Raw genomic sequence first — 23,019 nt, 5'->3', positions numbered from 1 at the left:
TGGCGCGCTTTACCAAACAGAAAGCCAATAGCTGCTGCTACATTAAAAGATAGATTTGCTTTTGCAAATGCTATGGATAGAGACATCATAAAAGTTTTTAAAATCTGTGCTTGGTTTTCCTCTAGGCTGCAGTAAATGTCAGGCAAATTAACTTTGTTTTGACTTGGGCATTTTTCTCCCTTGCCTGTAAATCCACTTGCAATTCTGTAACCTACAAAGATGAGAAAACCATTGACAACAGAAAATGGCTGTGAGACTTGTTTTGCATATATATACATATATATATATACTAGACAAAGTCAGTCTTGAGATCCTTCGGAGTAATTCTTTGGCTCAATCAAAAACAGCTTCAAATCATGAGTTTCTATGGCTGAGGGCCCTGAGTCACGGCACTTGGCTTTTAGGGTACATTAAAAGCACATTAACACTTCTAGTGTCACTTGCCCGGAGTGAAGGTCCCTGGCTATCAACATTTGCAGGGTCCCTCCAGGAACGCTCCAGCTGCTGCGGCGACACCAGCAGTGGGGGCTTATTGAGATGGCAGACTGAAGTGGCAGAGGGTGACCTGGTTAGTCGTTTGGTTTGTTTTGGAAAAAGTTTGTAAAGGACCACCCTCCTCCGTTAGATTTGGGAGAGTCTTCGTCTTTAGGAGGAATCAAAAACTGCCTGGAATTGATGGAGCACGGACTTCCAAAAGAGACAATTTCACTGTTGCTGTCTGTGGACCTTGGCGAATCTGGAGAGACCAAGTGCCAAGTATTTACATTGGCTTGAGGTCTGTAACCCGCAGTCTTATCTGCTTCGTCTTCTGCTGCTGTGTCTTCTGCAGCCGGGTTAATGGGGAGGTGCATTTGTGGCTTGTAGCCGGCCACCACCACGGGGTCACTGTCCTGTTCCTCCTCTGGCTTGGCTTGAGGCTGGTACATGGACTGAACATCAAGGTACACAACCTGGGAAGCCCCTCCCGCTTCGTCTGCGGCGGGCTTGGCAATCTCCTCCTCGATGACGGGTGGGCAATAGGACACAACCACGTGGTTCTCGGGGTCTGCCTCCGGGATCTCCCCAGGACGCTCGGCAATTGGGGAGATTATTTCTGTATCTTCTATTTTAGGAACCATTGATCGAGATTCTAGAACTTCGACATTATTTGGGGTGCAGGGGTTCATTTCCAATGTTTTAAGAGCACTGCTTCCCTGGAAATAAATTTGCAACAGTGGTTGAACATACTGCATGCTCCTGTGGGGCCCGCTCTTACAGAAAAGACTCACGTTTCACTTTTTTTCCCCCATATCTGTTTATAAACATGCGCTTCTGCAACTCTGGAGTTCACATCCAGAGCAAAGCTACTTTTTTCCCTCCATGTCAATATTTTCCTTACTATTAATAGCAGTGAAAAAAAAGCACAGTGTAAGCGTTGACGGTGAGCCCTGCACACTCAACACGGTTAAAGAAGCTTCGTTCTTTGTGCTTTTTCCCTCAGGCTGCCACTTCACAAACGTCTTACAACAGACAGAAGGGAAGAAGGAGCCCATTTGTCCTCAAAGACAAACCCAGGGATGCAGGGCTTACCTCACAGACGCTCTTCTGAAACTGCAGCGCTTTACAGTTTTCTGGATTGGGAATGTCAGGGTAGAACGTTTCCTTAATCCTTCAAATAAAGAATAAATTAGATCCAGTAGCTATGACGCATCGAACATGCAGCAATATGAAGAGGGCCTCTGGCTAGGCCGGGGACTTTCTGTGACAGTGTCAGTGAGCACCTGAGGCACAAATGGGCCCACACGCCCGAGTTTTTGACACAGGGCTCCAGTGTGAACGCTGCAAAGCAGCACTCTATGCTCGAGCTACGAGGCCTTATTTGGCTCAAGGAAATGAAAATAAGTAATTTACAGGGCTGGCTGCAATCACGTCTCACCTGAACTAGAGCCAGATTAAGCAGGGGCAGTTCCTTAAGGGGCCGATCTGCACATGCACCCCTTATATCATCATGGCATTTGGGCTGCACAAGAAAAACTCAGGTTCCATGGAAGCGCTCAGCCAAGGTGGATAAGTACAGTGAGCCTTTACATTAAAATGAATTCTGTTTTCAGTGTGTGTGTGTGTGTGTGTGTGTGTGTGTGTGTGTGTTGTTGTTGTTGTTGTTGTTGTTGTTTCTCTGTCTTTGGAGGTAGTCTCCCTATGGTAGTACAGGCGGGCCTTTGGACTTGTGGCACCTGCCCCTGACTCAGCCTCCCAAGTGCTGGGATGACAGTCTCAAGTCACCAGGTTAAAAAATAACAGGAAAGTATTAAAGGTGACAGGCATGAGTGGCAAGCCTGTCCAGCTGAAGGGAGAAAAAAAAGCTACAAATTTCAGATAGGAATTCAACATCAGCAAAAAGATTTGCTCAACACTTAAGGATCCTCTTGCTTGGGATTCCTCAAGGGCAGTGGCCATGCTGACATTCAGTGTTCTAGCCTCCAGGCGTCTTGTTTTGGCACTAGAATAGTGGTTTTAAAGTTGGAATTAGTTGCCAAAATAGGTTATTCTATTTGCAAGTATTACTGTTTTCATTTAGAAGCCAGGATTGCCAGAACACATTCTCTTCTGTCATAAACAATGGCATTTTAAAGAACCGGAAGTCCTTTCTGTGACGACTGTGGCCTCTCATTTCCTGGCAGGCAACCCGGAGCACACTGCTCCTCTGAGCCCGTCTACTCCAGCCCCAGCCCCACCTCTCTCCCCCTCTTTGCCCAATTATACAGTTTCAGAGCCTTGCTGAAACCACTCTCTCTGGAAAGTTCTTTCTCCTCCTGTTATCCTTCAGGGCTTTCCACAAGGCAGCCTTCCTGCTCACCTCTACTTTCCTTGGCCCTGTTTCTCTCTTGCTGGTGTCCACTCACACTCTGTAGGCATGGTTACAGACGCCTGTGCCTTCCAGAGCCTCTCTCACCTCCTATGAGATTCTAAGAACCAAGCTTGCTTTATTCCCAATTATAACCTCTTTTTCATGGAAGGGACATTCATATGTGTAAGTAAATGAACGTTCTAATGGGTCATCAGGACACATGCAATCTCATCCATAAGTTCCATTTAATCTTGCAGATAGCTACTGTCAATTTATGCATGAAAGTATCAGAAGCAAATATGCCATTATGATAAGTTATTAATAAAAACAGTAAGGGAAATATACACTTTTACTCTATGAGTTTTTAAATATTTTCAATAACTGTCATATTGAAGGTCAACATTCTAAGTAAAAAAAGGAATACTGGCCAATTTGTACAACATGACTGCATAGTGAAGTGTGTAGAGATAAAACAAGGTGAGTACGTTGGCACCATTACCATTCTCGCTTCCGGTAGCAAAGGATGCTGGTCACCACTCCAACAATGACAGCCACGGCCACTGGGATAAGGATGGCAATAATTAACCCCACAGCTGGAAAGAAACAGTTATCAGCGTTGGAAATCACCACTAGAAAGACTGGATACAGAATAAACTTAAGTTACAAGACATTTATTATTTGAAGAGACAAAAATATAACTGATCCAGGGTAAGGAGAACAGAGCAGAACCACTCAATCCTGCCCCTGGTGACACGTGGGCCAGAACTTTCTGGTGTGAGGAGGGTGGGGAAGGACTGTTCTGTGCGCCGTGGGAGGCTTAGCCACATCCTGGTCTCCAACCATGAGATGCCAGTTGCATTCCAATTACGGCAGTCAAAGACATCACCAGACATTGCCAAGTTGTCTTCCACGGGGCAAAGTCACGTCCTGTGGAAATACTGCTTTAGTGCATCGCAGCCTCAGGCCTCATCCTCCAGACTTGAACGCGAACTCCATCCTGGTAGAGGGGGAGGCCTGAAGCCTCAAGCTCTCTCATGGTGAAGGACACCAGAGGCTACTGTCCTCGACTACTGTGTGGTGTCTTACTAAAGTCTAGAGAATATTTCTTACATATCTCCCTAGACATACTAAAATCAAACTAGTGTGGAAAATACTCAGACTGGATTTTTTTTAATGACTATGCATTTAGGATTCAAGATTTTGGGTGCATCTCTAAGTTAATTAATTTCTTAGATACTCATCAGGATGTAGCTTGAAATAACTGACAAGAAAAACAAAAGGTCCTCTCCTTAGTCTTTTAACACTCTGCTTTTTCCGACATAAAAATGCAATGAACTAAGAAACCTTCGAGCAGTGGTTTTCAACCTTGTGGGTTGTGACCCCTTTGACAAACTGTTATCACCAAAGATATTGGCATACGATTCACAACAGTAGCAACACTGCAGTTAAGAAATAGCAGCAAAATCATTTTATGGTTGAAGGTGAGGTGTCACTGCAACTCAAGGAACTGGCTAAAAGGGTGGAAGCATGAGGAAGGTTGAGGACCACTGGCTCAGCCTTTGAGCAAAGACATCTGCACAGTCCCCAGATGCTAGGGACACTATCGCTTTAGTGGCAAAGGTGTCTCTATGGCAGGGTGGAACTTACAGTTCTCCTTGGTCACTACAATCATGCTTCTCTCTGGGCTCAGGCCACCATTTGTATAGGCTTGCATCACCAGATGGTAGCTGGTTTGTTCCGTAAGATCGGCAATCCTCAGCGTCCTCTGGGATGTGTCAGTGATGTTCTTTAGTTTGATGTCAGAATGACCTAACATGAAGAATGTTTTAACTCATCCTAAGGTCACTTTAAACGCAAGGACAGACATGCAGCCAGTCACCCCTAGGAAGACAAGTCTGGCTGCTGGCCACATCCAGCCAGAGATCTTGGGCCTACATTCAAGTTCTATCCCTGCCAGTCACAGCATCTAAACTGCCCCAAATGCTGCCTTCTCTGAGTCTGCAAGGGAACAGCATGGCTTGGCTCCCAGCTTCTGTCCTGTAAAGTTTCCATGCATTGTCCTTAGAACAATGCCCCGCATAGAGCAGGCAGGCCATGAAAGTCACTTCCCTGTCTGTGACTAAGGGAATGCTCTGAAACTCAAAGGCATTCAAAACAGAAGGAGAGAGAGAGAGAGAGAGAGAGAGAGAGAGAGAGAGAGAGAGAGAGAGAGAGAGAGAGAGAGAGAGAGAGAGAGAGAGAGGAGGGCAGGCAGGCAGGCACTGGAAAGATGGAATTCTCAAGATAGTATGAGGGATGCCTTTGGGTCACTTCAAAAAAAAGGTCGAAGACTTTATAACAGTTTTGCTCTTAAAAATTTCAACCAAAATAATGCAAGAGGAGAGATTAAGGAGCCAGGCAGTAATGAACAAAATTTAACAAAATGTAACAAAATGAGGCAGCCTCCTTCCGGCCCCTCCCCTCAACTCTATGGCCCTTCAGCGCCAGGGCCTGCTTCTTTGAGAGCTTACCTGGATTTCAGAACAGTGGCCTCAGATGGCCAGTTCTTAGCCTTTACATTTAGATGCTGTCTATTTGTGTAAGAAAAGGATGGATGAGGACTTAGCTGCTCTAGACTCTGCTTGCCCCTCCCCCAGCACATCGTTCCCATGGAAACATCAACAGACAGCATGGGTGGGTGAATTCAGTGCTCACATTGCTATGATCACACAAATATTGGCCATTAATTTAAAAAACAAAAACAAAAAAGAGGGCTACTTGGTATATTTCCTTTTTTTTTTTTTTCCTATTACAACTGCTTTCCCCCCCCCTCTTCTGCTTAATTTTCTTTAAATCTCTATGTACTGATTTTTCAATTCTTCCCAGGTGTTTCAGTGAATCTCGGTACACTCTTGCTTCCTCCCAATGGGGGTGGCTTCTCTAGACACCCTGGCCCATGCTGCCCTCTCACTGGCAGCCCTAGCCAACTGCCCGGCTCCCGCTTCCTCCCAATGGGGGTGGCTTCTCTAGACACCCTGGCCCATGCTGCCCTCTCACTGGCAGCCCTAGCCAACTCCCAGGCTCCCTTCTGGGTGTTCCTCGCTTCTTTTTCACACTAGGAAAGAAAAGCATTCTTTCTTCTAGTAGGTTCCAGAGAAAGGCAGAGCAGTAGAAGGAATGCTGGCAGCCTCACATGCCCAGAGACTTTGCACTCTACTCTGCTACTGACAGTGGCTGCAGACTCTTCACCGAAGATGCAGCTGTTCAGTATTTTGAAGGCATTTCTGTAGTATCTGCCGCCATTCTGATTCCTGATTATAACTGGGGCTCTGAACCCATTCTTTGTATTCTTGTTTCCCCCTCTCCCCTGCCTCTATAGTTATTAAATATAAAACCACATTTTAAAAAATGAATACTATGCTAGGGTATAGATCATGCAACGCTAGTAACAAGTGGCCACCATTTCGTGGGGCTTATAATGAAAGGATTAATAATAAGGGATTTTGACTTTTAAAGAATTATACACTATTTATTGTACACTTCCCAGACAGTTTTGTTATTTAGCTATGCAGCAGCCTTTTCCTTTACTTTATGGCTGTTTCTTTATATATATTTTGGCTCTATAATCAAAGCAGCCATTTACTCACCTGACTCAAACCCCCTCGACTTCGGTGTATCTCTGTCTCCTTTATGGAAGTACAGTAAATACCCCTTTAAAAAGCCTTGTAGTTTCTCCACGGGGATGTCATCCCATTTCACTAATATTGAATCCGCGGATGTATCTTCCACAGTAAAATTTGGTGCAACAAGTGGAGCTGTCAAAACAAGAAATCAATTGCGGAAGGACAGGGCAGTAACAGATTATGAGATTTCTGGCTTCGGAAACACCTCATCTTGGAATTAACTGCTTTCTCTATTCAACCATGAACTCCTCTGATGACTGAGCGTCATCAGAGTCTACACCTCTACAGGTAGAGCTCAGGAAGGGATCACAGCCTCATGCAAAGCAGGCATCCCTGGGATAACCAGGCCACATCTGTAGTGACTGCTCAGGCACAGCTCACACACTTTCCCCTCTTCGTTGTTAGTCCTGGACACATTTCCAAACTGTTAAGCTTCTGTAAACAGAAGTCAAGAATTTTTGACAGCCCTGATTTAACTTTCCCAATGTCAATACAAAAACTGTGAAATAAGCAAGTAGATGGAGAGTAAGTGATTAAAAATTTTAAATTTGTGATAGAAATTATTTTATCTTCTTTGATCTAAACAACTAAATTCAGTATATTCTGGGGATTAACTCTTGCTACTTGCCTATTTGTAATTTTTCCTACTAGCCAGGCTTTAAAATAACTCAGTCACTGAACTTACCTAATTCTTCTATATATCCAGTTACAGACCGTAACAGTTGATATCCCTGATTAGTGCACCCATAGAGGTAAAAGTTATATCTTACTCCTGGCTGAAATTGATCTGTAGGATGAACAAATCAGTGAGCCTTCATAAGTATATGTAGGTAAGCAAGGACATTTAGTTTAGAAGCATAAAATTTATAACATGCTAAATTTCCAAAACCAGCTACAGTTTATTATTATAAAAACACAGTTTTATTTCTTTCAAAATTGGTAAACACTTAGGATATTAAGCAAAACTCGAACACCTTCACTTTTATAATAATCAAAGGCTTCCAGACCACAAGATGACATTTCTTTGAAGAGAAAAAAAAGTGATAGAGGCTGATATCTTGTTCCTGCCTCCTAGATACCACCTGGCCAGTTCCCTGTGTCACTGCATGCCCTCTCTTCTGGGTTGGAAGGAAATGACATCTGCCCTGTAGTCGCAGGGCACTAAAACCTCTGCTCTGGCTCGAAGCTTCAGGGATAGAGGAACCATGCCTGTGGAGTTTGCTTCTCTTTGTGACACCCACCGAGCAAGACACAACACATAAGAAGGCTTTTAATTACTCTTTTAGGTTAGCATACAAAGTAGTGACTTTTATCATGGCATCTCACACAGGTGCCCCTGTCGCTTGTGCACCCTCCCTACAACTGTCCCCAGTTAATTCTGTCCCTTCAACTCATGAAGGACCTTTCAGTGTCTCATCAACTACATGCCTCGGTGAAACATGCCAGACATGAGAAACACAGAAATGCAGAAAGTTAGATAGAGACAGAAGCTCAGAGTTCCTCTACGTCATGTGGCTTTTGAGGCCCAGCATCTCACTAAGACCTGTGGAGTTTGGGTCTTCTTTGTCAGAAGTGTTTTCCTGTGTTGTTCCATCTTGGACGTAACTTTTATTCCTACTGAAGTCTGTTTTATCACCATACCACCCTTTACGCATTCCCTCATCTGCTATTTCTAATTCAGGGTACAAACAATGCCACAGAGAGCATCTTCAGGGCTGCCTGTGGTGAAGCACAACTTTAGTTTCCACAGAAGAAGCAGGTGGATCTTTAAGTTTGAGGCTCCACCTCAAAAACCAACCACAACCACAATGACTCAAACACAAATCAGTGCCACTCTCTCTGACGACGTATCGGAGTAGATTCCTGGATAAGCAGTGCCCAGCTCCAAGGATTAGAGTCTTTTCTACACAGCCACATCAAATTAAGCTAAATAAAGCAGGCCATGCCTGCCCATGGCACCTTAGCCACATCTGTGTGGTGGGTTCTTACCAGATTCTATGGCGGTCTCGGTGCTGTTTGAAGGGACTTTTATCCAGTCCATGAGGCAGGGCTCGGGCTGAGATGAGTTGCACCATTTAATTACGTAGTCACAAGTCATGTTGGGGTCATGGTGCCAGGTGAGGAAGATCTTCTTTCCCATCCCAACGACTTGCTCCACTGTGATGTTATCTTCAGCAAGAAAAGAGCGACATTTTACTGGCAGTCAAAGCCATTCTAGAAGACAAACCTCAAGAAGATGGATGGTAGTTATAAAAATCATCTCACTGTACACAAATTTTAAAATAGTAGTTGAACTAGATAGCAATGTTTAGCTTTTTTAAAAAAGGTGATATAGTGTTACCCTCTTATTGGAATAACTATAGCATTTATCTTTCACACAGAAGCCAAGGAGAGAATATAAAAGCTTCTAGAATCAGGTGCACACACAGTGGAGGGGCTGACACTAGAATGAGGACCCTTGTGTGCACAGCATGGCCATGTAGATGAGAGAAGAGGCAGGAAGCTGGGAAAGGGCCAGAGGACAGCCAACTCTCACTCTCATCATCACAGTGAGCAGAGGTCTGTGGGAAAAGGAGTCACATAGAGCATGCAGAGGAAGCATCCAAAACTGGAAGAGCTGAGCATCTGCTTTCCAGGACCCCGGCATTTCGGACCCAAACGCTGAGCATCTGCTTTCCAGGACCCCAGCATCCGGACCCAAATGCTGAGCATCTGCTTTCCAAGACCCTGGCATCCTGGACCCAAAGGCTGAGCATCTGCTTTCCAGGACCCCAGCATCCTGGACCCAAACACCGGGCTGGGGGACTATTTAGAGGTAGTGCAGAGAGTGGACAATGGCTGTTAACCAGCAAAGCCATGAGGTGGACAATCAGTGAGGACAGAGGCATTTTCCAGAGACCATGAGATACTGGGGGAGGATGCACACACACTGAAGAGTGAGAGCAGGCACTGTACCTATGGGAGGTTTGATTGCCTGTTCTGCTTGAATTGGGCCAAAGGGATAAAAATGGAGGTGAGGTGTGAGGGACTGGGGTATAGGGCAGCACAATACAGCCAAGAAAGAGAGGGGAGTTCCTACAAGGATAAGAGAAAAGAACGACCTGCCCAACTAATCTAGATTCAAAGGTTTGGTTTTTTTTTTTTTTAAAGGCAGTACATAGAAAGGATTTCCATACTTTTTCACAATTCAGATACTCCCGAACACAAGATGAGCACCTGGTTTAGAATACTAATAAGGCTTTGGATGCCAGACAGTTTTCTGGCTCACTGTGATTACAAGGCCACAATGTAAACCTGAGTTGGGCTCTGGCTCTGAGAGTGAGAGTTGTGGGCTGGATGTAACTGTGAGAGCCAAGACCAGATGGCAGTTCCATCTGTAAATCACCTTCTCAAGGACACAGAATAGGTAGGATCAGAGAGCCCTAGCTAAATGCAACATAGTAATTAAAGGTAACACAACAAGGCTGAAGTTTGCAGAAGGGCCCAGGCCCTCTGACCCCAGCTGCCCTGTACATGCCACGCTGTCCTTTGCCCAGGTTTAGGGCTGTGCTGCAGTCCGGGTGTGTCCAGTTTTTGAAACAACCCTGCTACATAATTCTGTGTTCATGGCCTAGGACAAATCACTGACTGTGGTCAGTACCAACAAATAAACAAGCACCGCAACCGAGCACTGAGAGATGCTGAGGGACTTAAGGAGACTGTTCTTCCTTCTGTCAGAGGGCATTTGTAAAAAGCTGTTCCCATGCTGGGAAAGGAGAGCAAAAGAGCAGTGGGAAGTAGCTGAAAGAGGAGGCGGAAGTGGCCATTTAAAACCCATGACTCAGCATGCTATCCAGCTGCCAGGGAGGAGGGAAGCAGTATGTGGGGAAGTGGAGGGGGGGCAGGGCAGAGATGAAGATCATCCGAGGGCAAAGATGATATGTGTGTGTAAAAATACCAAGTTCAAATGCACCACTCTGTGCAATTAATATATGCTAATAAAAAGTCCCTGTAAAAGCTGAGAAGGAATGTGTGAGTTACTGGCAATCTGTACAATTTACAGGAAAACACTGAAATTTTAAAAGTATATCATGTTGGAGTTTTGTGTATTATAATCCTTATTAAAAATATAATCTGGCCTTTGGAAAGACCTCCCTGTCAAAATAAAAAATTTCTATGCTGGGTTTGGAGGCTGGAAAATCAATTTATAGTCATCTTTAGCTACATAAGCAAGTTCCAGGACAGCCTAGACTATACAAGACTTTGCCTTAAAACAAAACAAAGCAAAGCAAAAATACACACAAGGAAAAAATTATCAATTTACCATAAAGCTGACAATTAAAACCAGTGGTGTTTTGTTGGGTTTTGTTTGTTTGTTTGTTTCCCTGCCTGCCAGGCTGCAAAAATAGATTGACAACAGGAACTCTATGTCATGGAAAGATATTTTTAAATGGTCTTTGATGAGCCAGTTAAACTATTTCTTTCTCAGAGTATTATCCATAACCACGACTTTCCATACTCTATGAACAAGCATACATTGTAATTATCATCTTCCACATCGTAGGCTTCAAGTCAATCCTGAAGACATCTGAAAGGCTGAAGCAGAAGTTGCCTGTTCAAGTCCAGCCTGGTTATCTAGTGTGTTCAAGGCTAGTCTGAACCACACAGCAGAATCTTGCTTCAAAACAAAACAAAACAAAATACCATTGACTGTATCTCTCAAGGAGCAGCAGACATCCATGTCCTTGGTCCTCCATTTGCATAATATGCAAATAGCATGGGAGGACCAGGGTACCCGAGGAAAATTAAAGCCACCTTAGAGCAAGTGACACAGAGGGTCCTTGCCCACCTGCCAGCCCTTGTAAGCTCTCCCAAACACTTACCATTTGGGATTTCCATACTAGCTATTTTAGAAGGCGGCGAGGAGCCAGCAGAATTTTTTGCCACCACGCTGATGACGTAGTCACTTTTATCCAGCTGTATCTCCGCTTTATGCTGAGAAACGGGGATCTCAGAAAGGGACTGTGTCTCCTCATTGGATGAACATGATATTTTATAGGAAAGTATTTCTCCATTCGCTTCATTAATGGATAAAGGCTACGAGAAGCAGAAAAACAAATTCTGTCACCACTACTTGGGCAAAGTTACAAGACATGGGCAAGAGCATCAGGCCTAAACTGGAGCTAAATTCCCAAAGAAACGTGACAAGAAAATATGAAGCATTTAGTAGTGTGAAACCCAAATTTAAAAATCCACTGAGACCCGGGTTAAAATAAAAAAATTAAAAAAATAAAAAAAGCATGGGATACTGAAAAAGATTCGCACTTGTTAAGTATTAAAAGTCCACAGAAATGTAAACATTAATGTGAACCAGTGTTTATTTTTACAATTTCCAGAAGCAAAACAGTTAAGACACAGCCCGAGGGACTAAGGTATGGTCAGGCATAGTGTTCTGCCATGTGCTTTCTCTCCTCCTCCTACACACCACATGACCATTATGGAACATTAGAAAAGTCCTCGAAGGAGGACTGTCAGGACAGCTCAGCAGGTATAGGTGCCCGCTGCCACACCTAAAGATCTACGTTCAATTCTTAGGACCCACAAGGTAGAAGAACCAATTCCTGTAAGTTTTCCTGTGAACACTACGCGGTGTTACGGGCCTCATAAGATCACAGTGAAGTGTTCACAAGCGAGGTGAGACCCTCTCTCAGTGCCTGGGACATCGCGAGTGGGGACAGAAACATGGGGCTGGGGGATGGTAAGTTAGCCAGCCTGGGAGGCTGCCTGGGCTCTTTGTACATGTCTTAGTGGCCCTGCACTTCATGTACCATTTATCAATATAGCCCAATACTGCATACACAAGCAAAATTTAAAGTATTCACAAAATCCAAGATACTGTTTGCACATTGGGCACTTGAGCAAAATAAAAACTTTTAACCATCCGAGGTACCCACAGATATTTACCTTCCAATAGATGTACAGCTTTTTCCCATTAGAACTCCACTCTCTCCAAATATTGGGTCCCTTTGAAGGAACTAGGACAAAGATTTACAAGTTAGAATGTGAAGATCTAAACTGCAAGGCAGTGGGCACAGCAGTGACCGAAATGAGGGTGCTTGACATTTCACTCTAGGGTGTCTGGAATTCTCCATCCAATGTGGCTTCCTTTTGGAAGGTGAAACCACAGAGAAATGCTAAAATGAAACTGACCTATGAAGTTCTACAGGACGCACAGGCCCAGGAAACGGGTGGAAAACCCCCCTCGACGGCATGCAACTGTACCCCCGTCTTGTACACTCCCGTCTCCCTGCTGATAATTAGGCACAAGGTCCCCTGACTCACTGGCTTCTGTGGTTAAGTGCTGCTTTTCATTGCTCCACTTGCTCCACTTCCAGAAAGGTTCAGTAGAGCAGCGGACGTGGAAAGCATACGTAGTATACGGGGTTAATTTATCCACGTTTACAAAATAAACCGAATCTTCGACTCCTTTGATTGTGGTATTCCGCTATTTGAAAACAAGTAAATACATATATGGGTATTTAATGCGTATGAATATATAATATGCTCACATGCATTATATTTTTGCTATAAAACCAGTTTGCACTTGTAACATAAATCAACCAAATGTCACATCAGTTTGAAAATAAAATAGCAGAGTTCACGGTGTTTTGTGCTTATGGGAAAACTATTATTAATAGAATTATGCTCCATAGTGCATAAATGAAATGAGCATAAGAGCTCTGCTGGGTGTGACCGAAGAGTGGGTTTTATTGTAAATAGGACGGAGAGAACAGCAAGCCGCATCTGGAAGAGTCCAGACTGAACAGAGTGGAGGGGAGGCGCGGGCAAGAGAGGACGAGAAGGGAGGAGGAGCGAAGAGAGCGCATGGCAACCAAGCAGGCAGGCAGCCAAAATGGTCAAGCGACGTAGGAGTCAGAGATGCTAGGAAGGCAAGGGAAGCTGGAGAGGGTTAGGGTATGGTGGGCTAAGCCAGCCAGGGAGACTCTGGAACAGGTAACTGGAGTAAGGCCTGAGGGAGCCTAGAAGCTAGCATAGACCTTGATATGCTAACGGGCACCACAGACATAGGTTAGTGGAAGAGACATATGTCCCTTTTCGCCAGAGATCAGGAGAATGACTCCTTTTAGAAATTGGGACTATCTTAAGTTGCTGAGGGAATGCTGGCTTTTGTCTAAATGGCAGAGTTTGGGAAAAAGGAATTTCTTGGGACCTAATACAGAGTAGCCAATAAAATATTGGGATGCATTTTTAATCTAATTGTTAGATCTAAATAATAATGGTCAGTTAAACTGTACAGATATTATCTTGATAACCAGTGACTAGCTAGTGGTCACTAAACTTTTAACACAATTTGGTAATTAGAGACAAGCTTGAGGATTAAATACATTATTCCAAGGACACTGGAAACTGACCTGGAGGCAAGTGGTATGGTTTATGCTTGGCTTGTGTCTGTGTCACCTCAACTATAGTACTGAGAATGTAGTAAATAGACAAAAAAGTTAGACAAAAATTCAATTAAATTAAATAACATTAAAATGAAGCAACTTTACACAAATTTGAGGCTGAATGTGCCAGGAAAGTCTCTGAGCTCTCAGTTGCTTGTTACAAAGTGGCTTTTCAGGCTACATTGTGTACTAAATGCTTTTACAGAAACCAGCAACTTGCCAAATGAATTTACAGTACCACTTACTTCAGAGTTACCACAAATTACAAAAGGGTACAGTATACACCAATCTAATTATTTTAAATGCATTAAAAAGTCCTGTCTTGACTTATAATTACCATTACAACTTGCTTTCACTGATGCTCTTAACAACTTAAAATTCCCTTGTACTCTCTTGTGCCAGTTAGTCAAAGGCAACCGTAAAAGGTACTTTGTGATTCACAAACTTCCGAGTACCACCTACAGGCAGGTATTACACTAAGCCGGAGAGCATTCAGAACAGTGAAAGCAGAATGTATAGTCTTTAATGTCCAGGGTAACATCTGTTTCAAATGCAAATTAGAATGCTGCCATCACAGTGGTATATAAGGTCTTGCTAGGCTTGGGGAATCTCTGTAATAAATGTTTTGAGAGTTTATACATACCAATTTGATTACTTATATTTGGCACTGGGTGTTTTATTCAGAATAACCAAACAAGAAAGTTCCGGGAGAATTTTACTTACCACTTCTTCTTCCGAGTTAGCTTTATAAATTCTAACTTGACATAAAAGAGTAATCTTTGCAAAATTTCCTGGTAAGTGCCAAGAAAGTGTAACGACTGTTGAACTGTTGTCCTTCACTTTCAGCGAAACAGGAACATGAGGAGCAACTGTAAATAGAATTGTAAAGATTAACACCTTTAAATGTTTCAAGGTGAAGGGGTCTCTCCTGGTAAGACAAACTAGAGGCAAAGTATGTGTGCATGTGTGGGCAGAGGAGGAGCAAGGTGGCGTTATTAATACGAAAGCCAGTGCAGTCTGGGTCGAGCCCTCGAACCTTATTAGACTGTTGATATCACATCCATGTGGTCTTAAGGAACCAGCGTGCTCGGGGCTCTTCATCTGGTGTTGGGAGTGCTCAACGGTGTTAAGACCACAGTGCCTTTAAGAGACTTGCAGTGTACATAGAGAATGAGAAAAACAGAAAGTAACTGACAGCGATTGGTACTAGGTGTGTGTGTGTGTGTGTGTGTGAGAGAGAGAGAGAGAGAGAGAGAGAGAGAGAGAGAGAGAGAGAGAGAGAGAGATGCTGACTGCTACAGGGATTCGCTGTGGCACAGGAGCCTAAGTTTTACAATGGCTGTAGACTCTGAGGATCAAAGGAAAAAGCAACTATACACATGGGAAGAGAGTGAAAGACTCAGTGCAGACAAATGCCAGCAATACCATCAGCTATAAAATGTGGCTGCCTGACTCTAAGATGAAACAGGAAATAAAGATGACAGGATGGAATAACAGATAAAAAGTAGAGGATGGAGATGGGTCATTCATTAAAATCATTTCATTCTCTTCCAGTGGAGCTGACTTCAGTTCCCAGAACCCACACGGAGCAGCTCACAGCCACCTGAAACGCCAGCTGCAGGGCATCTGACTCCCTCTCCTGGCCTCTGCAGGTACCTGCGTAAGTGGCACACACAGTACATACGGACCCACACAAATAACACAAAATAAAAATAATATTTAAAAATGATAAAAAGTAATGAGGAGGCAGTGGGACCCTCTACTCTCTACTCGCCAGACTGATGACAAAGCACTTGTTTTTATCCCTTGCTTTCGTGAGTCTTCGTGAGGCCTCAGGATGTGGCTGAGCCTGTCATGGCATTATTACATTTGGGCTGATGGTGGGACACCTGCAGAAAGACTATGTGTATCTTATTTCTAGTTTGAGCTGTGTGAAGTATTGGGGGAAAAAAATCAAAAAGAAAATAAAATGGATCAGAAATCACTGGCACACACAGTATAAATAAACTATAACTAACAATGAATGCACAATTTGTATATCCCTCAAGGATATACTCCTAAGAAATACCAGCCCCAAATGTTTACACACTGTGTGATTTCATTTATAATATACTCAAGATGACAAAATGGGGATAAAGAACAGGTAGCTAGTGCCATCCAACAGTGACAGAGACTGACAGAGTGACACGGGTTATCTGTGCACATGCACAGATGAGCATTGTCACAGTTAAGATAGCTCCTGCTCTGACTTTCCCATGTTGCCCCCTTTAGCATGTTTAAACGCACATTCTAGCGAGCACACGTAATCCTGAGCACATGATTTGTCTAGATCACTAGCCTGGTGAACACTCTGCACCAGGACCACTGTGCTGGGTTTGGTGTTCTCGCTGAGGAAAGACAAACGACTTCACAAAGTACTCATTATTTTTGCAATAACTTCTGAGGGAAAAAATTTAAGTAACTGTTTTTAAGAACTGGGCCTACCTGGGGTTGGGGGGGGGGGTGAGGGTGGGGGTGGTGCACGCCTTTAATCCCAGCACTTGGGAGGCAGAGGCAGGTGGATCTCTGTGAGTTCAAGGCCAGCCTGGTCTACAGAGCGAGTTACAGGACAGTTAGAGCTGTTACACAGAGAAACCCTGTCTCGAAATAAACAAACAGCCCCGCCAACTCCCCCCCCCAAAAAACCCCAAGAACTGGGCCAAAAAATGTTCAAATATCAAGAATTAGTAGACAAAGCCATATATAGTTGTTATCTAAATGACTCAAACTTTTATTTCAATTCAAAAAATAGTCAAATTTTAAATTATTCATTTTAGTTATTTAAGATAAAAATTATAAATAAATATATTAATTAATTAATTATAAAATTGGGAAAAACACTGCAAAGAAAATAAACAGTGAACATGGATCCCTACACCCTTTTCAGGAGTCCCCAGGCACGGTGTGTGTTATTTTTATTGTGGCTGTTTACAGACGCTGGTTGGCAACAGTGGCTCACCTCTTTCAGTTACGTTGATGAGCAGTGCTGATGCTGCTTGCCCCAGGCGATTGCGGCTAGTCAGGGTGAAGTTATAAATCTCTTGGTCAGGAAGCATTTGGAAGGCTAACCAGTAGCTTTCATTTGGAAGTGTTTCAAACCTTTTAAACACGAGGGATTTTCCTGAAATGCTGTCAGTTAAAAAAAAAAACAAACATAATTTCAAGATTGTAAAATGTAAATATTGTGGGGCCAAAGATGGGCAGATTTCTACTGATCTTTATAAAAAAGTTTGTTGCTAATTAAAGACTGATGACAAACTCAGGAAACTGTGTGGGATACAGAAGACAACCAGGCATAAACCACCACCTGGACAGACTGTATGTGGCCCCTCCCTTTAGGCATCAGAGAGAAGGGGCCCAGAAGCGCAGCTGCATGTGGGTCAGCTGCAGTCGCTGCAGTGCAGACGGTACTGCCTGTCCACCTGCGTGAGGGCGGCGTGCCAGAACACGGCCCTACATCACTCAGCAGGTCCTTCCAAGGACTTCGCCACCAGCACTCTTTCCTGGTCACCATTACCTTTCAAATAAAGTGTACTCTGTGTTTCGTGGCCCCACCAGTCTCGTTGGCCTTCCTGGGTTCCAACTACATCTGATCTCTTTTAAGTCACGTGTCTCACAATTCAGCTTCCGAGGAATATCAGGTGGATCTAAGAGCAGAAAGGAAGACAAAGTTGTCACATGTATTTTTCCCCCAAACTGCAGTTTTACAGCTACGCTACATGAGATTTTGCGTACGTCCCTTGAAGTGGTTTGCTGTTTACACATTTCCCTTTTGAAGAGTGCAGAAGTTATCGCTGTTCTGCAAGGCGTGTTGTTACAGTTCGTATCGCATCAGAAACAATGGACTGAGATGCCCAGGAGCGACTCTCAGCTCATGTGTTAGGTTCCCACCAGCAACTTGAGAAACAAACTAGGTTGCTTTTTCCTTAAGCGCTACTTCCAAGTCTTCTAAGCTAAGTCATCAGAACCCACAGTTTGAAATTATACCACGTCCTATCTATTTACCCACTGTGATGGAGAAAGAAGTACCAAGAGTGCTAAAAGTCACGGCTGCCACAGAGACTGTTCCCTATGGCTTTACTCGGGGCAGAAGCAGAAGAAAAAGGTCAGTTCTGGGAGGAAGGTGAAAACACTTTAAAGTGGTATCTGAAACCATTATAGTCTGGCACTTCATTATAGAAAATGATCTCTATAATCACGCATAACCAAACATATAGATCCTGATCTATCTTGATGTTATATTTATGCATATATATTTTTCATTTTCTATAAAGGTTAAAAACAACTTATCTGCCTGTTGAAATGTTCTGTAAAAGAATTCTTACCTTTGAAGGGACTGATTTTTTAAAATCGTAGCTAGATGTCAACCAAAATATAAATGTTTCTATACTTATATTCTCCCTAGAGATCCTGGTAAGGCTTTATTTAGTTTTAAATTTTAAAATTATTAATATTGCATGTGTGCATGATGTGTGTGGGCATGTGTGCTATGGAGCATGTGTGGAGGTCAAAGGGCAAGTAAGTGGAGCTGCCTCCCTCCTAACTCTGTGTGGGTTCCGAGGATCACACTCATGTGACAGGACTGTAGGGCAAGTGTCCTTCCTTCCTTGCTTGCTGAGACCTCACAGGCCCTCTAATGACATTTAAGCTAATACTAAGGATGATTAGTCAATGTTTTACTGGTGGTTTTATGAGATTACACAATTAAATAAACACTGATATGCTTGTTTTAGAAGTTACTTTAAATCTAAGGTAAAATGGTCTACCACTTTATTAAAACTACACACTGAAAATTAGAACACATTTACGGTGATGATTATGTTGGGGTGTGGAGTGTGCACATTAAAGTCATCTATTTAAAGTTCAAATAGTAAGGATGAATTAAGAAGACACAGGAATGTGACAGGAGAAAAATGAGAGGACAATATTTGAAATGTACTCATTTTCTTTTCCAAGAAATTAACTTATAAAAGAATTAAACTGAAGTCAGACACGTCGAGATAGAAACCACCTGTTGTTAATATGCCAGCAAACATAAAATGCAATTTTTAAAAAGCTATTTAAGTGGTGCCACGGTGGTGCATGCCTTTAATCCTATCCTCTCATAGAGGCAGGCTGCTCTGTTGAGTCCAGCCTGGAATGCCTAGGAATTCCAGGCCAACCAGGATTGCAAGACTCACTGTGGGCCACCTGACTCAGTTGCTGCTGGCATACCAGCATCTGATGGGGGTTCCTCATAAGGGTCAAAAAGGGATAAAAATCACTAAAAACAGACGAACGGAACATGGCAACATCCACCCAGACTGTTTTGTATTGCTTTAGTCGTGACAACTCAGAGACCAAATTCGGAACCTATAAATTCACAGCTCAGGAAACACGAGCATCATTGCTACAGGTGGTGCCACAAGGGAGAAAGTAGAAAGCAGAGAATTAGATGTGAAAACTGAGGGTCCTAAACTTGTGGTTCTCTGCAGACGGTGCACAAGCTGCAAGGGCAGAGCAGCAGCGCCACAGCTTCTATCGGAGTGATCCATCACCTAACAAAGGTCTCCCTGAAGGAAGGGCGCCCACATTACAGGCAGAATGCACAAAGAATAAGACATCTCAGCCTCCATCTTTCTGCTGTCCTCAAATACGCTACTTAAAAGTTGGAAGGGAGACAGCATACTATTAAAATCACCATAATATTTAAACCTGGCAACTTAAGGGTTTACTTCAGTTAAATGGGGAACAAATGCATACGAAATTATTCCTGAGAAATGGCCAATTAAGAATTAAGAAGTGCTACATGTAGTAAGGACTTCAAATCAAGCCTGAAGCTAAGAATGTGAACCAAGGGCTGGAGAGATGGCTCAGCGGTTAAGAGCACTGACTGCTTTTCCAGAGGTCCTGGGTTCAATTCCCAGCAACCACATGGTGGCTCACAACCATCTATAATGTGATCTAATGTGCACTGTATACATAATAAATAAATAAATATTTAAAAAAAAAGAAAAAGAAGAAGAATGTAAACCAAACCTCAGTTGCTGGATGTCCTGACCTTATTAGGACTCCTAGGATTGATAGAACAGTAGTGACGTAGGACATAGGTTTAGAATTCCTATACAGCTGTTCTAGAGCCTTTGTGTGGTGTTTGTGCTGCTGAACAAGGAACTAAGGAAGGTAAAGAATCAGCTTGCAGAAGGGACCGGCACAGGCTAGGAGGAACTATTTGACGTGACATACTTACAGCCTGCAAAAATAACTGCTCCGTACACGTCATAATGTGTTGTGAAAACCACATTCGATCCACTGTCTTCAGAGAAAGGTATATTCAGGACGTGGATTACAACATCTTCCCCATCAAGAGGGATAAGAGGACGAAGCGTGTTGCCAATCTGCCCCGAAAGCACTTTTGTTCGACTTAAACAACAAAATGTTATGTTTGAGCCTGCGAGTACCACTATGTCTTGAGGAAAAACTTCAGGCTCAGAACCACGAGGCCCTAGAAAGAAACAAGAGGAATCGCAAACATTTCAGACATCTTTTACACAAAGCTGTATACTTAGATTATCTTTTTTGTCTCCTAGGATGATTCTTTATTTTCACTTAATTGTTGGCTTGTTTGTTTTTACCTATTTAGTGTGATATACGCACTTGATCGTGGAGGTGTGTGCATGAGTGTGCAGACCAAAGGCTGACATGCAGTGTCTTAATGTCTCTCCACTCTTTTTTGAGATAGGGGTTTTCAGTGAGCCTAGACCTCATCAATTTAGCAAGACTGTAGAGAAGGAAATCTGCCTGCCCATGGAGTTAGGGTTTCAGATGTTACCATGCCCACCTTCGAGGAGGTGCTAGGGATCCAAGCTTGGGTGTCACAGAATTACTTTAGTGGAGGGCATTTTTACCAACAGAGCTCCTTATTTTTATTATTTTGAAACAAGGTATTATTCTGTAGCCCAGGAGGGCTTGGTAGTCACCATGGAGCCAAAGCTGACCTAAACTCACAGCAATCCTCCTGCCTCTGCTGATCGCTGGGATTGCAAGCATAAGCCACCATATTTGACTCCTAAGATGAGCTTAAAATAGTTCGGTATCTACAAAGCACACTGTAGATGGAGTGAAATAATGCAGACCCAAGTGAGAAGCATGTCTCTAGGGTTTCAAAGGAGCAAGACACAAACAAGAAACGAAACTCTGGCCTTATTTACTTTTGCAGGGACTGTTCCAGATCGCAGGCCAAGGTCGAAGGTCACAGGTTAATATTTAAGGGTTTGTACACACATGCAGAATGTGCACACAGAAGGTATCACTCAGCGAGTCAGTGTATTTCTTTGAAACTATGATGTGCTTTTGGAGAAGATTTACTTTTCATCAGCAAACAAATGGGGAACACTCCAAATGCTAACTAGCAGAACTTTGCAGGTGAAGGCCAGGCACCCCGGCTCTGCTCCTAACTGCAGATCTTTACACAAGGGCATCTGGCGTCCTCTCTAGCCCTCACCCTTCCCTGGCAGCTGCCTTCTACCTCCACCGTTCTACGAAAGCCCCGTGTGTTCGATTCGAGGCCCCCTCTGACTTACTGTCCAAACTCCTCCTCTTCAATCTCCCTCCTTTCTTGGGTCCCACCACACTGACCTCTAGGCCACTCTCAGGCCTCAGGCTGCTGACCTTCCTTTGGTGTTTCTGCAGACAGGAGAGCTCCCAAGGAGGAGCTTCCAAGCGTCCCAACTCCCCTCTCCAAAGATACATTCGCCTTCAGAATCTAAGCAGTTCAAATCCCATGCATAGCTGTGATTCCCAGCGGGACATCTGCAGCTGTCACCAATGTCTCTGGAGGCCAGACCGACGTTTCCAGCCTCGGTGAACAGCCCCACCCCCAGCCAGACACAAGCACCTAGTCCCCAAATCAGATTCTGCTGCCCACGGCTCATGCCTCCTTGTCGTTTCTGAACTCGGCCGTCCTAGGTTATATTGACAGTGTCTTGCTCAACTGCCACAGTCTCTGTGTTTACCCAGCTGCTTCTGGTCCCTTCCTTATCTGATGTTGCTCATAGACTGTCCACCTGTAATGAACATCGAACGCTTTCTAGAACTTATTTGATTGCCACTGATGACCCTGGGCCCCCAGGCACTCGGCCAGCATTTTATATCTAACTACCCGTTAGAAGAGTTTTGTTTAATAGTCAAATGATTTTTTGCACAGCTTTCTGGAGTGGGTCTTAGACTTCTTTAATCCACAGTTCCAGGGTGGACGCTTTAGAAGACAGCTACTGGGGTTCAAAACAAAAACCTAAGAGCATATGCCAGCCCTTCCCATTAAGCACCCTAACGCATGTGAAACAAGGACCTGTAAGGGTTCGCTTACGGGAAACGTTCTTCAGGGGGCTCCAGTTGCTCCACTCTTTATACCCAGAGAAATGATGGTTGTCAATGCGCCATCTGATGCCCACAGAGTGAGGAGCACATTCCAAGGGCAGCTCTGAGGTCCAGTTCCAGTGGTGAACTGTATCTTTCCCACTCAGCACTGTGTTGAATGACACCTAGAAATAAACACACAATCATGCCTCCAAAGAATGCTATGTTCTGCCATTCTTCAGGATAAACAAACAGAAGGACCTCTTAAAGTGTGTGCCGTCAGCCACAGAGTAATGCTATGAAGGCAAACGGCCTACACTTTTGTACAACAATCTGTTTCTGTAGAGCACAACGGGAAAGTCATGCTAATACTATAATTACTCAATTGCAGTCCCTTGTCAACATTAGGTCCTACGACACTTTACAGGTGTTGACACTCATCAAAACATTCTATAAAGCACCCAAGAAAATATTTCACTACAGAAATGATTCCCATATTCTCAAAAGTAAAAAAAAAAAAAAAAAAAATTAGCAAAATTAGCACTGAGATGGGGAGAGAAAGAGAGAAGTAACATACACACCAATGTTGCTTCAGACTGGTAAGTTAAAGGCTTATTGACGTCTCAATTATTATTTTATTATTATTACAGTTAAATAGTTATTTTATGTATAATAATGGACAAAGAAATATAACAGAATGATTGAAAAA

The 23,019-nt window shown here is 43.5% G+C and overlaps 1 protein-coding gene across 1 annotated transcript in view; it reads right to left on the bottom strand.

Annotated features, from left to right (window-relative positions):
* Window positions 1-282: 282 nt before the first annotated feature.
* The window catches only part of Lifr (LIF receptor subunit alpha), a 64,709-nt gene continuing 41,972 nt past the window's right edge, over window positions 283-23,019 (bottom strand). The window contains exons 7-21 of the mRNA XM_051150934.1: window positions 22,321-22,495; window positions 20,203-20,457; window positions 17,491-17,620; window positions 16,933-17,102; window positions 14,658-14,803; window positions 12,811-12,973; window positions 12,433-12,503; window positions 11,352-11,565; window positions 8,479-8,658; window positions 7,175-7,276; window positions 6,454-6,621; window positions 4,475-4,636; window positions 3,327-3,420; window positions 1,570-1,648; window positions 283-1,193 (exon numbers count right to left, since the gene is read on the bottom strand). Of these exons, the coding sequence (XP_051006891.1) occupies window positions 570-1,193; window positions 1,570-1,648; window positions 3,327-3,420; window positions 4,475-4,636; window positions 6,454-6,621; window positions 7,175-7,276; window positions 8,479-8,658; window positions 11,352-11,565; window positions 12,433-12,503; window positions 12,811-12,973; window positions 14,658-14,803; window positions 16,933-17,102; window positions 17,491-17,620; window positions 20,203-20,457; window positions 22,321-22,495 (2,733 nt within the window). The 3' untranslated portion in view covers window positions 283-569. The remainder of the gene's footprint in view (window positions 1,194-1,569; window positions 1,649-3,326; window positions 3,421-4,474; window positions 4,637-6,453; window positions 6,622-7,174; window positions 7,277-8,478; window positions 8,659-11,351; window positions 11,566-12,432; window positions 12,504-12,810; window positions 12,974-14,657; window positions 14,804-16,932; window positions 17,103-17,490; window positions 17,621-20,202; window positions 20,458-22,320; window positions 22,496-23,019) is intronic.

This window comes from Acomys russatus, chromosome 9 (assembly GCF_903995435.1).
Source record: "Acomys russatus chromosome 9, mAcoRus1.1, whole genome shotgun sequence".
NCBI lineage: Eukaryota > Metazoa > Chordata > Mammalia > Rodentia > Muridae > Acomys > Acomys russatus.
Note: the sequence above shows the minus strand (reverse complement) of the source record. Positions and strands in the feature narration are given on the sequence as shown.